We start from the raw sequence: 14,635 nt of genomic DNA, 5'->3' as shown, positions 1-14,635 counted from the left end.
AAAACAGCAAGATTACGGTTTCTCCCCTTGGCCCCCGATTACCATACCACCCTGCTCACCCCGGTCCGTAGCGAATATAGTCAACATGTTCTTCGCAAGCCGTTGGTTGCGGGCCATGAAGCGGCACAAGCACGCCGTATCCTCTCAAACCAAGGTCGATTAACCTAACCATGTTGCACAACCGCAGAGAATACACCGCGTAAAATCAATATTCTCGTTGATAGCTATGGCCTCGTTCTCGGTTGAGACATGGTGAGACGTGCTATTGGCGTTCATCAAAAGCTCATGTGTTTGCGAGGCATCCATGATGGCGTTCGTTGTTTCCGAGCTCTTGACATGATGGTTGAGTGAGAAACTTTACGGGTCAGCAGTCCGGGGACAGACGGAATGTCAATGTAGCGGTACAATTTCCCCGCATTATCTCAATCCTCCCCACTCAACTCTTTTCTCCATGTCAGGATTCTTGGGCTCTCTGCGCTACATACCAAATTGGTTTAGTAGCTAATAATGCGAATGGACTATGGATATAAGGTCCCCTGACGATCTTCAGAAAGCCCGTTTCGTGATTTGTCAGGTTTGGTCGAGTCGACAGGAGCTTCTCCGCACAACCAGTCAAGCGGCCAGCACCAACCAGACGCGCCTCTTTGACCTCCACCGCACGTCTATCGGTGCTTAGTGTCAAGATCGACCACGGGATAATGGCGTTCCTGCCAAAACAGGATGTGGCAGTTCGGTTACACTCTTGAAGGACTTGAAATATCCGGGAATGAGGAGACTTGGCCGTGACCCGTCTGGGGAACATGACCTTGGCACGCGACACTCTTCGCGGTGCTTGAGATATTAAGCACCCTCGACCTCGATCCTGCTCCTTTTCGAGCCGATAAAATAATTGTCCTGACAATAAGACATTGAACTTTCAGCGAAAATATTGGTTGCTCTCCCCAAATTGTGCGGGCTGGGTAGCAAGATGCCTCGCTGGGTACCTCTTGCTCTCTTGATTGCGACAATGCCATGCAGCCTCGCTTCACCTACCACTTCCAGCCTCAATAAACGCGACCTCGATGAGCCTATCTCTCCGCCATACTATCCAGCCCCAAACGGCGGCTGGGTAGCGAAATGGGCCGATGCCTATGAAAAAGCACACGCGGTTGTCAGCAACCTGACACTGGCCGAAAAGGTGAACCTTACTACCGGTACTGGGATATACATGGGTCCCTGCGCTGGCCAAACGGGTAGTGTCCCTCGATTCGGAATACCGAGTATTTGCCTCCACGACTCTCCTTTGGGCGTGCGCAACACCGACCACAACACGGCCTTCCCGCCGGGAATCACGGTTGGTGCTACGTTTGACAAGAGCCTCATGTACGAGCGTGGAGTTGCTCTCGGCGAAGAGGCCCGCGGAAAAGGTGTGAATGTACTACTAGGTCCTTCTGTCGGACCGATGGGGCGGAAGCCGCGAGGCGGCCGCAACTGGGAGGGATTTGGATTTGACCCCGTCCTACAGGGCGTTGGAGCTGCAGAGACAATCAAAGGAATGCAGAGCACTGGGGCCATTGCTTGCATCAAGCATCTCATAGGCAATGAGCAGGAGATGCACCGCATGAGCAGTGTCATCACACAAGGCTATTCGTCTAACATTGACGACAGAACCCTCCACGAGTTCTATCTGTGGCCATTTGCCGAAGGCGTTCGAGCTGAAGTAGGGTCTGTGATGATTGCGTACAATGATGTTAGTGCTTTCAACTTCCCGGGTCTTCCTCACTATTGACCATTGCCTAGGTAAACAAATCGGCCTGCAGTCATAACAGCAAACTCATTAATGGGATACTGAAGGATGAGTTGGGTTTCCAGGGGTTTGTTGTGACGGATTGGCTTGCGCACCTCGGCGGAGTATCGTCGGCGTTGGCGGGCTTGGATATGAGTATGCCCGGAGATGGGGCCATTCCGTTATTTGGGGATAGTTATTGGGGTCCTGAACTATCTCGTTCGGTTCTCAATGGAACTGTCCCTACGGAGCGCTTAAACGATATGGTATGTTACTCGTGTCCTCTTTCTTACCGTGTACTGACGCATATAGGCTACGCGCATCCTAGCAGTATGGTTCAAAATGGGTCAGGACCAGGACTACCCGCTTCCCAACTTTTCGAGCAACACAGAACACGAAAAGGGTCCTCTCTATCCTGGCGCCCTCATCTCTCCGATTGGGGTTGTCAATCAGTTTGTGAATGTTCAAGGCAGTCACAACACCACAGCCAGAGCTGTTGCCAGGGATGCCGTCACGCTTTTAAAGAACGAGGGAGACTTACTTCCCCTCAAACGCAATAACTCGTTGAAAATCTTTGGCACGGACGCAGGACCGGATCCCCAAGGCTTGAACTCTTGCGCTGACAAGGGTTGCAACAGGGGAGTTTTGACCATGGGCTGGGGAAGCGGCACGTCGAAGCTGCCATACCTAATTACACCACAAGAAGCGATTGCCAACATCTCTTCTACAGCTGAGTTCTATATCACAGATAGTTTCCCATCCTCCGTTGAAGCCAACGATGAAGACATAGCAATTGTCTTCATCAACTCTGATTCAGGCGAGAACTTCATCACGGTGGACGGCAACCCTGGAGACAGAAAGTCGTCAGGCTTGCATGCCTGGCACAATGGTGATGACCTCGTCAAAGCTGCTGCTGAACGATTCTCGCAAGTTGTCGTGGTCATACATACTGTTGGTCCTATAATCCTAGAAGAATGGATCGACCTGGATCCCGTCAAGGCTGTCCTCATCGCCCACCTTCCAGGGCAAGAAGCCGGCTACTCATTAACAGACATTCTATTCGGCGACCATAGCCCGAGCGGCCACATCCCTTATACGATTCCTTACCAGGAGTCAAATTATCCATCAAGCGTAGGACTGCTCCAGCAACCATTTGGTCAAATCCAGGACGACTACACAGAAGGTCTCTACATCGACTACCGTCATTTTCTCAAGGAGGATATCAAACCACGCTACCCCTTTGGGCATGGTCTCTCTTACACAAGTTTTGGTTATTCGAACCCCTCATTATCCATAGTCACTCCTCTGGACAGCGTATATCCCCCCGCTCGTGCCGCCAAGGGACAAACACCAACATACCCCAACACCATCCCACCCGCATCGGAAGCCGCTTGGCCAAGCAACTTCAAGGGCATCTGGCGCTACATCTATCCCTACCTCGACAACCCCGCCTCCGACGCCGCCGTTGCAAACTCCTCAAAAACATACCCCTACCCAGACGGGTACAGCACAACCCCAAAGCCTGCTCCTCGTGCCGGCGGCGCAGAAGGTGGTAACCCGGCGCTCTGGGATGTCGCATTCTCTGTTAAAGTGACGGTGAGGAATACGGGACGGCGACCTGGCCGTGCAGTTGCGCAACTGTACGTCGAACTACCTGGTTCCTTGGGACTTGATACGCCGAGCAGACAATTGAGGCAGTTTGAGAAAACAAAAATCTTGGAGCCTGGTGCGAGTGAGGTGCTGACGCTGGATATTACGCGGAAGGATGTGAGCGTTTGGGATATTGTGGTGCAGGACTGGAAGACGGTTGTTGGAGGTGAGGGTGTGAAGATATATGTTGGGGAGAGTGTACTTGATGAGCGAGTGGAATGTGAGGTTGGTGGACAGTGCTCAATATTGTAATCTGCATCTCCGATTGACGATTCAAAGCAATTCCACTATTAATCCCATATTTCTGACGTTGGAGCCGGCCATGCTATGGTTTATAGATCTAGATTGTGCATAAATATGTATGCGCTTAGTCATACAACCGGACCCCACTTTATGCAGCCTGCACTGGAGAGATCGACAAAGCTTCCCGACTCAGAGCCTTGAAGAAGCTACAAAGACAAGTTGCGCAACTTCGATGAACGACGAGGCTCGTCCTCAGGACATGATCCTGCAGCTATCTCTCTCATATCATTTTCAGCACATACATTCACCATCTGGCAATCCACCTAAAATACCGCCAAAATGCAGGGCTTCAGTAAGTCCTATCCACCCCGTCGCATAGCATTGCATCCCCTCCCTCCCTTCCCTCGTGAACCATACCAAAACAAAACTAACCCCTCCTCTTTATCACAGACATGGGCCGGTACATGCCCCCCGACGACACTGGGCGCCCAACATTCAACACGAATACCCACCCCCTCGGTTCCCGCGCGCGGCGCCTCCGAAGTAAAGGCACCCTAATCGTACGCTTCGAAATGCCCTTCGCAATCTGGTGCACGCACTGCAGACCAGAAGAAATAATCGGGCAGGGCGTGCGGTTCAATGCCGAGAAGAAGAAAGTAGGCAATTACTACTCGACCCCCATCTACAGTTTCCGAATCAAGCATACTCTTTGCGGAGGGTGGATTGAGATTCGCACGGATCCGAAGAATACGGCTTATGTTGTTGCTGACGGGGGGAGGAAGAGGGATTTTGGTGTTGATGAGGAGGGGAGGCCTGTTGGAGAGATTTCGCTTGGGATTGAACGGGAGAGTAAAGCTATCCCCGACGACCCTTTCGCGAAAATTGAAGGAAAACTTGAGGATAAAAGGGCCGTTGATGAGTCGAAGAGTAGAGTTTTGGAGTTGCAGCAGCGCCAGGACAGGGACTGGGATGATCCGTATGAGGTGTCGAGGCGGTTGAGGAGGGGGTTTAGGGCTGAGCGGAAAATCCTGGAGCGGGAGGAGGGGAGGAAAGAGGCGTTGAGGGAGAAGATGAGTTTGGGAATTGAAATTGTTGATGAATCTGAGGAGGATAAGCTTAGGGCTGGGATGGTTGAGTTTAAAGGGGGTGGGCATGCTACTACGGCTGGTGCTTCGCGCACGAGTACAAAGCCGATGTTCGAGTCTGCGTCTGCATCTTCATCTCATCCATACAACTCCACAGCAACGATCGAGAAAAAAGGAAATAAAACTGGGAAACGGAAACTAGCTGATCTAGTGGCGGAGCGAAAGGCCTTGTTCCGCAGTGAATTAACAGGAAATACGCGCGCCGCAATTGATCCGTTTCTCAACGGTGCAGGCGACTCTGGCAATGCGTCTACATGGGAGCCTGAAATTAAGAGGAGGAAGACCCCGGGGAAGAAGGCCAACGGACGTTCCATCGGTCATTCTGAAGACGCTCAAGCTGGAGGTGGGATAAGTGTACCGGGGGGTTCAGTAGAAACCGCGAAGAGCACCCAGGATACGTCTGATTCTGTTGCTCTGGTTGATTATGGGTCAGACTCGGAGTAATCTGGATTTGTGCTACATGATACATGTTTGTTTTTGCGAAGGCGTTAGGGCTTGCATGATACCCAGATAGATTTAGATTCGATGATTTATATATGCTCATCCTGCATATGCTAATGGCTAGCCTCGTTGCATCCTGCTAATGGATATCTTATATTCATGATACAAGGTCTCATAACTGATCGCTTACGTATCGGGGCGCTAGCTTAGGGTGTACATTATTTGCATCCTGAAGCTATCACATTATTTTGCCCATGGTGCCTTGGTCGGCACATGTCCTGACGCCGAATCACCGGCTGTCGACCCTCCTGATGGCGGTTGCGGATTCGCCCACGGTGCTTGCGTCGGAGCCATTGGGCCGGGAGGCAGCCTCGAGGTACCCGAGAGCGCCAAAGGGACACCCCTAGGAATGCTTGCCGATGGCGCTGGAGCTTTAGTGTTTGCCCATGGGGCTCTCGTTCCCGGACCTGCGGGCTGCGGCGCCGATTGTGTATTCTCGTCCGTCCTCCGCGGTGTTGCGGTGGTACGGGTTGTCGCTGCTGGGACAACGGCATTGAGATCACGCTCCCAGCTAAATAATGAACCGAAGGGGAAGTGTTGGACGACAGGGAATTTGGATAGTACTTCTGCGTTGTACATCTTGATCATGCCCTGGTGTTGTTTCGTTAGCTGCAGAAGGAGATTGTTGAAATGGAGGCTGGGCGTACCTTGTTGATCTTGGCCCATCCAGCCTGAATGCCTGATATATCATAGAGCATCGGGCTGTGCTCCCAGAATGGGCCGCGTTTGACATCGTAGATGAAGCCGATGGCGGAGAAGTATAGATTATCTTGTCGTTCCCGTTGTACCACGTTTGCTTTGGCGACTCCGCCGGGCGCCGGCGCATCCGGTAATGAACCTTCTTCTGGGACAGGGTCTGACTCTGATAAGGCGGGTGCTAACTGTGCAGCACCGAAGATGTAAGGGATGAATGAATGGTCATCTAGGCCCCAGACGCCGTGCGAGCCGGCGGGCTCTAGTGTATATCGCTTGATGATGGTACGGACGAGTTCGAGATATCTGTCAACGCTGGGTTAATTCCCGTAGGTCTCATTGTGGTGGCTGGCAATGGTACATACGGTTGTATCACACCTAATACAATAGCTCTCTCCTCTACCCCGGGGCTGTTCTGTGGAAAACCATGAAGCTTCCAGATCCCCGCCAGGAAGGCGAGAAAGCTCAACTCATGACCTGTACCATAGTCCAGCCGTTGAGGACTTCCCCAGCTCCCAAGAAAGTATGCTAATAACTCCACCTCCGCAGTTGGTCCATTAGGCTCAGAAGATGGAGTTTGCAAGAGTTCGGACGACAAGCACTCTTCTAAAAGACTGGTAGCTCGGCTCTCAACAATCTCATACCATCTCCTGAAACTTATGTTTCCGAATCTGCGCGGACCGGTATCGGGCGGTGCTTCCTCGAATATAGCTTCAAGTTTCGACAGCAGCTGTTGTAGCTGGCGCACAGGTGCGGAGTATTCGACGGCTTCGCAGTTTAGTGGCCACGTTTGAACACGCCCATCGGGTAGCCTAGTGGGAAATAGAGACCGATTCAGTTGCAGGAGGAAGGTCATGATGTCGATGTAGGCTCTGGACGACAGGAATTCGGAGACATCTTGCCCCTCGTTGATACGCTTGCTGGGTTGTATGAAAGTGTGCCCCGCAGAGGTGTCGAGCTTGGGTAGCACACGAACCTGAGAGGGATCCATGATGTCGCTTCTAATAACTGGAGTTCTCAGGGTAGTTTGACAGGATAGAAAAGCAAAATATTGAAAGCTCTCGAAGAAGTTAAGGATTGTGGAGGTGTGGGGTTGTTCCTGGCTAGAAGCTGGGAAGGGAGCTCGAGCTTGATCTCCATGACGCCATTCCGGCTCGAGCTAACTCGACACTTGGACGCGCTTCAAGTTAGTCGGCTTCAGCCCGCTTGCCGGCGCCAACGACCGACACCAACAATCGTCGCGCCACCACGAATCCCACTAGCTGTCATCAAAAGACTTCATACTGTCCGAGAATTTGAGGGACTAATTATGCTGCTCAATTCGCCTTCGGAAGAGGCCCTGTCGCTCAGATGACCTCGACGCGCCCCGTGGGCTCGCGCGGAAAACGCAAGACCACCGCTTTGGATATTCTCAACAATCTGTCGAATAAAAAGGCCAATACCACAGATGATCGCCTCACGCAAAGTGCGCGTCCTGCTCGCCAACTGAAAAATATGCCCAGAGCACCACGGAGGGACATCTGGGATATCCCGAACTCGCCTGAACCTGAACAAGTCCCGGTCACCAATTCCTCGCCGCTGGCCGCTGCAACGGCCCGAAGTCCGAATCGGTCTACGCATCCAAGTCTCCTAAATGAAGCGCAGAACAGCGCGGTCCGATCGTCGCCTCGCAAACCCCGCGCACCTATCCGTTACCAGGAGGAATACAATGACGAGGGAGATTCCTGGCAGCCATCTGAGGAAGGAAGCGAAGACGAATCTATGGAAGAACCCGAGGAGGCCGGTGATGTCGAGGATCAAGGGACCGAATTGGTTGGGAACTTCAACTTCTTCTCCGACGAGGAAAGAGACACATCACCTTCGGCTTTTCAGCTTGAACAGACTCTTGAACAAAGTGGGCGGTTTGAGTCGGCTCAGTCAACACCTCATAAGCCAGGTAGCTACCAGCAAGCTCCAAATACCCGCGCCCGAAACAAGTCTGGGCAGTTCGTGTCGACTCAATTCAAAGCCCATGAGTCGGCATCCCCTCAGCGGGTTTCAGCTACCCGCGCCCGGAACAAGTCTGGACAGATTGCATCAAATAAGTCCGCACCCAATGAGTCGGAAACCCCTCAGCGGGCTCCGACTACTCGTGCTCGAAGCACACAAGCTACGCAGAATGCATCTAGATCTCATGACTTGAACACAAGAGGCGAAGTGCAATCCCCTGCTGTCGTGATCAGTAACAGCCCGAATAAGGTGCCCGAAACGCCTTTATCAGAACGCCGAAAAGCACAAGCTCAACCAAGCTCATCGCCGGCAGGAGATGAGGATGGTGACGTGGAAATGGACGATGATGAGTATGTTCAAATCAATGGAGACGAGGATAATTCAGGATCCGAGTCAACGTCCTCGGACGGCAGCTCTTCTCTGTTTGCGCGTCAGGATTCTCCCGAGCCGTCCGCCAGGCGGCTCAGGCAGTCCACTCGGACCAAGAAACCACAGCAGTCCGCGGATGCTCGCGTGCTTCGACCTAGAGGATTAGTCGGAAAGACTGGGGTGCGTGAACCGTCGGTGCCTCAGGAATCTCCCGAGGCTCCTCAGTCTGATAGAAGATGGTCCTTGTCGCAAGACGCTCCGGCTAGGTCACAATCTTCAGCAGACCAAATACACAAATCTCCTTCGGAACAACCAGTAAGCGGGGCGTATCGTCAACCATCCAGCAGAGCTCTTGCAAATCGGAGAATAAGGGGTCGCAACAGCCGCATTATCTGCAATATTCCCGCTCAAGAAGAGAGCCCCGAGCAGGAGAGTAGCTACCCTCAAGAGAAGGATGCTTTGAAAATAGGTGGACAACAACATAATTGGAAAATCTTGATCGATGAGGCACGTAAGATCAACAAATTGGCTAGATCGCGTGCCGAGGACTCCTCGATGGAAGAGGACTCCAATGAAATGGCCGAGATGATCGGCCACTTACAACGGCAATACGAGAACTTTTATCGGGGCTTGGGACGTTCACTTGACGCTTCGGCAAAGGATGCGCGCGAATGCGCAAACTCGCTGGACAGGATCAAGTACGTGGGGCATCAAATACTGGACGATGTCTACAAGCTCGTCGCTGAGCGCGGCGACGAGGAACAAGGCCGTGAATTATTCGAGGGACTGGAGGCTCGCGTCGTTCCGGCCCTTATACAACTGGTCTTCACTGTCTTTGATAGGTACCATTCGAGCACTGGACGCGTCCCGTCTTCATACAACCACCTGTGCCGCACCTTGGCCCTGCTATCCGAGATTTGCGACCGGATGGTGAGTCTTGTCAAGGAACGATACGTGCGAACGACTACTCGCTGTACAAACTTGCGACCGCCCCTGCAAAAGCTCATCCAAGCTTCAAGAGACGGCTCGCTCAAGCATCTTACTCCCGCTGCAACTGATCAAATGGAAGTCATTGAATCGGACGAAGAGGATCCGTGGACAAATGTTGAGAGCATAGCCCTACTCGATGGATTGAAACGGCATTTTGGTACGTCGTATAGTCTAATCTCTCTCTCAAGAGCCGAACTGATTCGTCTCCCAGGTCCTGGGAGATACCATCTGATAATGAAAGACTTTCATGATCAACTCGGAAGAAGAACGATAGGAGAACTGAAGGAACAGGCGCGGTGGATGTGCGATAAATTTGTGACGAGGATACAAGACGAGATAGGCCCACCACAGGGGCGAGAAAATTGGCACTGGCTGCTCAGTGTGCGAGAGTCATGACATACATATTTCTACCATAGAAGCAAGTCTACTAGATGTGAGGAAGATGGAGATGTATACAAGCGAACCATGGAACAGCGGGTCTGGAACCACACAGTCACGTAGCATTACCCCTGACGCGTTATTTACTGCTGCTGTTCATCCCTCTTTAAGCTTAGACTTCTCAAACAATTACTAACTACTCAGTTCTATTCTCTTTGAAGCTCAAAAAGCATTATTTTATACCCCAGTTGCTTGCAGTGTAGGTCATTGCCCATAGGGGACTAGCGCCCAGGTGACCTGTTCCTTCCCCTCTTTCGCTCCTTCCTCCTTTCTCTTCCGCATTATTGGCATTGCTGGACAGTTTGTCTGCGACTCTGCGTTGTTCCTTCTGATTCCTTCGGGTTGCCCTTTAATCCTCTTGTTCTGCCTAATACCCTAATAATTGATACTCCCTTCTTGCTTAATCTTTGAGTTTCGTTTGTTGTTCATCTTCTTTCTAGACTGCCCGAGTACGTTTTTTGGCGTCTGTTTAGTTTCCGCCCCCCAACTCATCACATCGACGGACAACACCACTAACAACTCACCCTTTGCCTCGTGCAGCATACGACCCAATAAGCTGGTGCGGCTCCTCTATTGACAGCTTGAGACCTGCAATTGAACGTTAGCAACGTGGTCCCGGTGAGTTGTCAACTTATTTAAGATCTCCCTGCAGTCGCATTTTCCTGCCCGAGTCAGAAAGGAGTCGGGCCTGTCCCCTCAAATCGCTAGGGGTAGCACCGTCGCTATCTTTTGGCATACAATACCACTTCTTGCGCAAGGGTTCCTTATACACTCGTTGGCCTTCATTATCTCAACGCTACCGCGCTCTTTGCTTGCTGGATGCTGCCTTCGCCGGCGGTGTGCCTCATTTTTTTGCTTCTTTCAAGCTAACCCAGGGGGTTTTTGCAGAGCCCTAGGACTTCTCGCACTCCGTCCCTCACCGCATAAAATCTCCATATATTGTCCCGTCCGTCAGATATACGCGCTATGTCTTCTGTAGAGGAACCTGTCCCCTCCGCTCCTCCGGCCGAGGTCGAAGCCGAAGATGTGCCCCCCGCTACGCCCGTGGAATCGAGCGCTGTCTCCGGCAGCGAGGAGCCTGCTACGAGCCCCGATACCTCAAAAGACAAGGAAAATGTAAGGGCGTCACCGGCGAAGAAGACTACGACGTCCACCACGTCGGCGACGAAGCGTCCTGTATCCGGAACGTCTGCTACAAAGCGACCTAGCTCGGTCACCGGTACCTCCAAGGCCATTCCGTCCACAACTCGCACCCCCGGTTCCACTGGAAGCTCCCTCAGTAAACCTCCTACTCGACCAACCACCACGTCGAACACCGTTCGCAAGCCTCTCAGCACGTCCACTACTTCCTCGCATCGCTCTCGCCAATCCCTCAGCTCTGCCGATGAAAAGTCGCGCTCGGTAGCCAGCTCTGGTGACGAGAAGCGGGGAATCGCTGGGTCTGCTAAGCGCATGTCTCTTGCAGGCAGTACCGCAAGCACCAGGGCACCCGCTAAGCCTACTACTTCCACCTTGGATCGCAGATCCAGCATTGCATCCACGGCTGGGTCACGTACATCCACAGTTTCCTCCGCGAGACCTACATCCAAGCCGACAAGCACGACCACCACCAGGCCTACTACTTCTACCACGGCTACGCGTACGGCTACAAAGCCAACCACCACCGCTGCGAAGCGATTGAGTACTGCTCCCAAGTCCTCTGAAGAGGATGCGGCCAAGTTGCAGTCCCTCCAGAGTAAGCTTACAGAGAGCGAAGCTACTGTGGATAGCCTGAAGGCGGAATTGGAAGCTGTGAACGAAAAGTTGGCGCAGGCACCGAAGACTGAAGGGGCCGAGACGGAGCAGGACGACACCGCAAAAGCTTTTCAGGAACAGCACGCTGCGGAGATCGCTCAGCTGGTGGCCAACCATGAGGTGCAGTTGCAGGGCTTACGCGCACAGCTCGAGGAGGCAGAATCCAAGAAAAAGGAGATTGAAGAAAAGTCACTGAAGGCACTGGAGGATGCATCTCAGGCGGCTGCCTCTCAAGGCGACGAGAAGTTATCTGCAGCTTTGGAAGAGCTCAAGCAGTCTCACCAGGCTCAGCTCGAAACCCTTGAGAGCGAACTCTCAGCACACAAAGCTGAGGCTGCCGGCTACACTGAACAAATCGAATCCCTCAAGGCCGAACTGCAATATAAGACTGAGGGACTTGAAGCCGCCAACAAGGGATTTGAGTCCGAGAAAGCATCCGCTCTTGAAGCGCTGCGAGGGGAACTCCAGACCGAGATTGAGAGTCTGAAGCAAGCCAAGGATGAGGCAATTCGTGCCGCTGAGGAATCCGCCAAGCAGACAATTGTGCCCTTGGAAGAGAAGATTGCATCACTTCAATCACAACTCGCAGCGGCCGAGTCCGCCGCGACCCAAGGCCGCGAGGAAACCGTCGCACGGCTTGCCGAGAAGGAGAAGGAGGTCGCCGATTTGAAGCATGCCGTGGAAGCCGCCCAAGCCGAGCTTCAGCAAGCCGGCGAGGGCTCTGCCAAGAAGCTTGAAGAGCAACTGAAGGCTCTCGAGACCAGTCACGAGAGTGTAATTGCCGACCTCAAAGCACAGCACGAGGAGGCTCTAGCTTCCGCCGCCAGCTCCCATGCTGATGAGCTTGCAAGCGCAAAGGCAGCTTCGGAATCAACTAGCACAGCTCATGCACAACAACTCGAGGAACTTCAGGCTTCTCTCGACAAGGTCAAAGAGGAGGCAGTGGCTGAGCTGAAGGGAACCCACCAGGGTGAGCTGCAGGCTCTGCAGGAGAAGCTTGCGGAAACCGAGGAATCCCTCCAAAAGGCCCGACAGAGTTTGGAAGAGGGCGCCAACGCTGCTCAGGCCCATGCTATTGAGGAAATCGAGTCACTCAAGGTTAAGGTCAGCACCTTGGAGTCGCAACTCTCCACGGAACAAGAAGAGATCAAGGCCCTTCAGGCTGAGGTCCAGGCGAAACAGGAACAGGCCGAAACGCTCCAACAGAACCTCGTTGCTTTCGAGACTAAGCTTAAGGCCAAGGACGCTGAGCAGGATGGCGAGGTGCAGGCTGCGCAAGGACGCGCTGCGGCGGCGGAGAGGGCTCTAGAGGAACAGGCCCAGAAAGCTGCTGCGCTTGCCGAGGAACACGCCAAGACGCTCGAGACATTGAAGGCTGAACATGCTGCAGAGCTAGAGAAGGTCAAGGCCGATGCGTCCGGTTCCCAACAACACGCGCTTGAGGAACTTCAAGCCAAGTACAACGAATCTCTGTCGAAGAACAAGGACCTGGAGACTTCTCATGCCGGTCAGATTGAAGCTCTCGAAACTGAGCTGAAATCCACCATGGAGAAGATCGCTTCAGAAAGTGCTGCCCACGCCAAGGAACTTGCTGATCTTCAGCAGCAGCACGAAGAATCCAAGACCAAACTGCAAACGGAACTCGAAGCTTCTCAGACCTCGAAGTCTGTTGAGACGGATGCCGAGCACAGCAAGGCCATCGAGGAGCTTCTCACACTACAAGACTCCAAATTGACCGCCCTTCGTGGAGAGCTGGAATCCTCGCATGAAGCCAAGTTGGATGAACTCCGGAAAGCCCACGATGCTGCCCTTACCGAAGTCACAACTCAACTTGCCACCGCTCAGACCGCCGCCCAGGATACCTCTGCTGTCGACGGCTTGAAGGCAACGATTGCCGAGTTGGAGAACAAATTGGCTGCCGCAGAGCAGTCCGCCACAGAATGCAAGACACAACATACGGCTGAACTCTCAGTTCTCGAGAACACCAAGAACGAGTGGGAACAGAAGCACCAGGCGGCCGCTGCTCGTTTGGAAGAAGTTGAGAAGCTTTTGACCGCTTCCGATGGCACCAAGTCGGAGCTGGAGACGGCCTCAAAGCAGGTCGCTGCAGCCCAAGAGGAGCTGTCGCAGCTCCAGGCCAAGCATGATGCGATTGCAAGGGAACTCGACGAGACCAGGTCGCACAACAAGACAACTGAAGAAAAGCTCGCGCAAGGAGAGAAAGACCTGAATGCCCAAATCGACAAGAACATGACTCTCCTCAACCAGCTGGGCGAGGTTGAGTCGTCCATCTCTGGAAGCCGCAAGCGTGTTCGGGAGCTTGAAGCCGAGCTGGCAGCATTGAAGGCTGAGAAGGGATCGAACGTTGGATTGGAGGGCAGCCGATGGGCAACCGATGACGCGAAGGAGGCAGCGCCGGCCACCGAAGGCGGCCAGGCAGCCCCAGTGGAAGGTGAGGACATTGGTTCATCGATCGAGGGAACGGTGGGACCTCCCCGTGTAACATCGTTGTCTCCCCTCGGAGACTTTTGTTATTGACAGTTACTGATTTGAACCTTTTATCCAGATGGCCAGCATCCAGGAACAGCTTAAGCACATTCGGTCCGCCAATGACGACTGGTATGATGAACATCGGCGGTAAGTGCTCTCTTCAGTTTACTCTTGAATACGATAGCTGACTTGAGTAGACTTGTTAGCGAACTTGGGCAGGTGTCTCGACGAGCGACGCCCAATCCCCCCAGCCTATCTGCAACACCGCAACCCGAGTTGTTGACGGAGGCTGTTTCCCAGTGAGAGTATCTGTATAAGTAAACTGTACCTCATACAGACTTGTCTATTTTTCTTCTGTTCTTTTCTTTGTATCTGCCTTGTATAAGACTAAAATGTATGTAATAAAGAGCTCGGGATAGCCGGTGAAAGAACCGTCGCTGCGAGTTGTTGCTATATGTGACCCGGTATCAGGGCAATGATGAGCATATTTTTTGCAAGACATTACTATAAATATCATTAGTTGGTGAGAAATGTACCGATATACAACTCATAATAAATTCGCCGATGG

At 52.8% G+C, this 14,635-nt stretch overlaps 5 protein-coding genes across 5 annotated transcripts; 4 read left to right on the top strand and 1 right to left on the bottom strand.

Moving 5' to 3' along the window:
• Positions 1 to 822: 822 nt before the first annotated feature.
• On the top strand, positions 823 to 3,667 carry BDV17DRAFT_51049 (beta-glucosidase; the record flags this gene model as incomplete). The annotated part of the gene is made up of 3 exons (XM_073764673.1): positions 823 to 1,729; positions 1,780 to 2,031; positions 2,078 to 3,667. Exons 1-3 carry the CDS (start codon positions 968 to 970, stop codon positions 3,665 to 3,667), a joined length of 2,604 nt encoding a protein of 867 aa, XP_073616694.1. The 5' UTR covers positions 823 to 967.
• A 218-nt stretch (positions 3,668 to 3,885) lies between these two features.
• Positions 3,886 to 5,367, top strand: BDV17DRAFT_51044 (Saf4/Yju2 family protein). Its single transcript, XM_073764672.1, has 2 exons — positions 3,886 to 4,010; positions 4,109 to 5,367. Exons 1-2 carry the CDS (start codon positions 3,998 to 4,000, stop codon positions 5,245 to 5,247), a joined length of 1,152 nt encoding a protein of 383 aa, XP_073616693.1. The 5' UTR covers positions 3,886 to 3,997; the 3' UTR covers positions 5,248 to 5,367.
• On the bottom strand, positions 5,368 to 7,209 carry BDV17DRAFT_51041 (Phosphotyrosyl phosphate activator protein-domain-containing protein). The gene is made up of 3 exons (XM_073764671.1): positions 6,363 to 7,209; positions 5,952 to 6,303; positions 5,368 to 5,895 (listed from the first exon to the last, which is right to left on the bottom strand). The coding sequence occupies exons 1-3, from the start codon at positions 6,986 to 6,988 to the stop codon at positions 5,488 to 5,490; spliced, it is 1,386 nt and encodes a 461-aa protein (XP_073616692.1). The 5' UTR covers positions 6,989 to 7,209; the 3' UTR covers positions 5,368 to 5,487.
• Positions 7,210 to 7,233: 24 nt separating this feature from the next.
• Positions 7,234 to 10,245, top strand: BDV17DRAFT_51005 (uncharacterized protein). The gene is made up of 2 exons (XM_073764669.1): positions 7,234 to 9,502; positions 9,557 to 10,245. Exons 1-2 carry the CDS (start codon positions 7,348 to 7,350, stop codon positions 9,739 to 9,741), a joined length of 2,340 nt encoding a protein of 779 aa, XP_073616691.1. The 5' UTR covers positions 7,234 to 7,347; the 3' UTR covers positions 9,742 to 10,245.
• Positions 10,246 to 14,507, top strand: BDV17DRAFT_51010 (M protein repeat protein). The gene is made up of 3 exons (XM_073764670.1): positions 10,246 to 14,061; positions 14,144 to 14,214; positions 14,265 to 14,507. The coding sequence occupies exons 1-3, from the start codon at positions 10,750 to 10,752 to the stop codon at positions 14,368 to 14,370; spliced, it is 3,489 nt and encodes a 1,162-aa protein (XP_073616690.1). The 5' UTR covers positions 10,246 to 10,749; the 3' UTR covers positions 14,371 to 14,507.
• Positions 14,508 to 14,635: the final 128 nt, after the last annotated feature.

Source organism: Aspergillus undulatus (assembly GCF_047715775.1).
Source record: "Aspergillus undulatus strain CBS 261.88 unplaced genomic scaffold BDV17scaffold_17, whole genome shotgun sequence".
NCBI lineage: Eukaryota > Fungi > Ascomycota > Eurotiomycetes > Eurotiales > Aspergillaceae > Aspergillus > Aspergillus undulatus.
The sequence above is the reverse complement of the archived record's forward strand: the minus strand, read 5'-3'. Positions and strand labels throughout refer to the sequence as shown.

Bases quoted from the DNA above. Each gene is read 5' to 3' on its own strand.
- BDV17DRAFT_51005 (XM_073764669.1), top strand. From the start codon at position 7,348: ATGACCTCGACGCGCCCCGTGGGCTCGCGCGGAAAACGCAAGACCACC. The intron at 9,503-9,556 runs GTACGTCGTATA...TTCGTCTCCCAG, and splicing joins TGGATTGAAACGGCATTTTG to GTCCTGGGAGATACCATCTG.
- BDV17DRAFT_51010 (XM_073764670.1), top strand. From the start codon at position 10,750: ATGTCTTCTGTAGAGGAACCTGTCCCCTCCGCTCCTCCGGCCGAGGTC. The intron at 14,062-14,143 runs GTGGGACCTCCC...CCTTTTATCCAG, and splicing joins GTTCATCGATCGAGGGAACG to ATGGCCAGCATCCAGGAACA. The intron at 14,215-14,264 runs GTAAGTGCTCTC...TGACTTGAGTAG, and splicing joins TGGTATGATGAACATCGGCG to ACTTGTTAGCGAACTTGGGC.
- BDV17DRAFT_51041 (XM_073764671.1), bottom strand. From the start codon at position 6,988: ATGGATCCCTCTCAGGTTCGTGTGCTACCCAAGCTCGACACCTCTGCG. The intron at 6,304-6,362 runs GTATGTACCATT...CAGCGTTGACAG, and splicing joins GTATTAGGTGTGATACAACC to ATATCTCGAACTCGTCCGTA. The intron at 5,896-5,951 runs GTACGCCCAGCC...AAACAACACCAG, and splicing joins GATGGGCCAAGATCAACAAG to GGCATGATCAAGATGTACAA.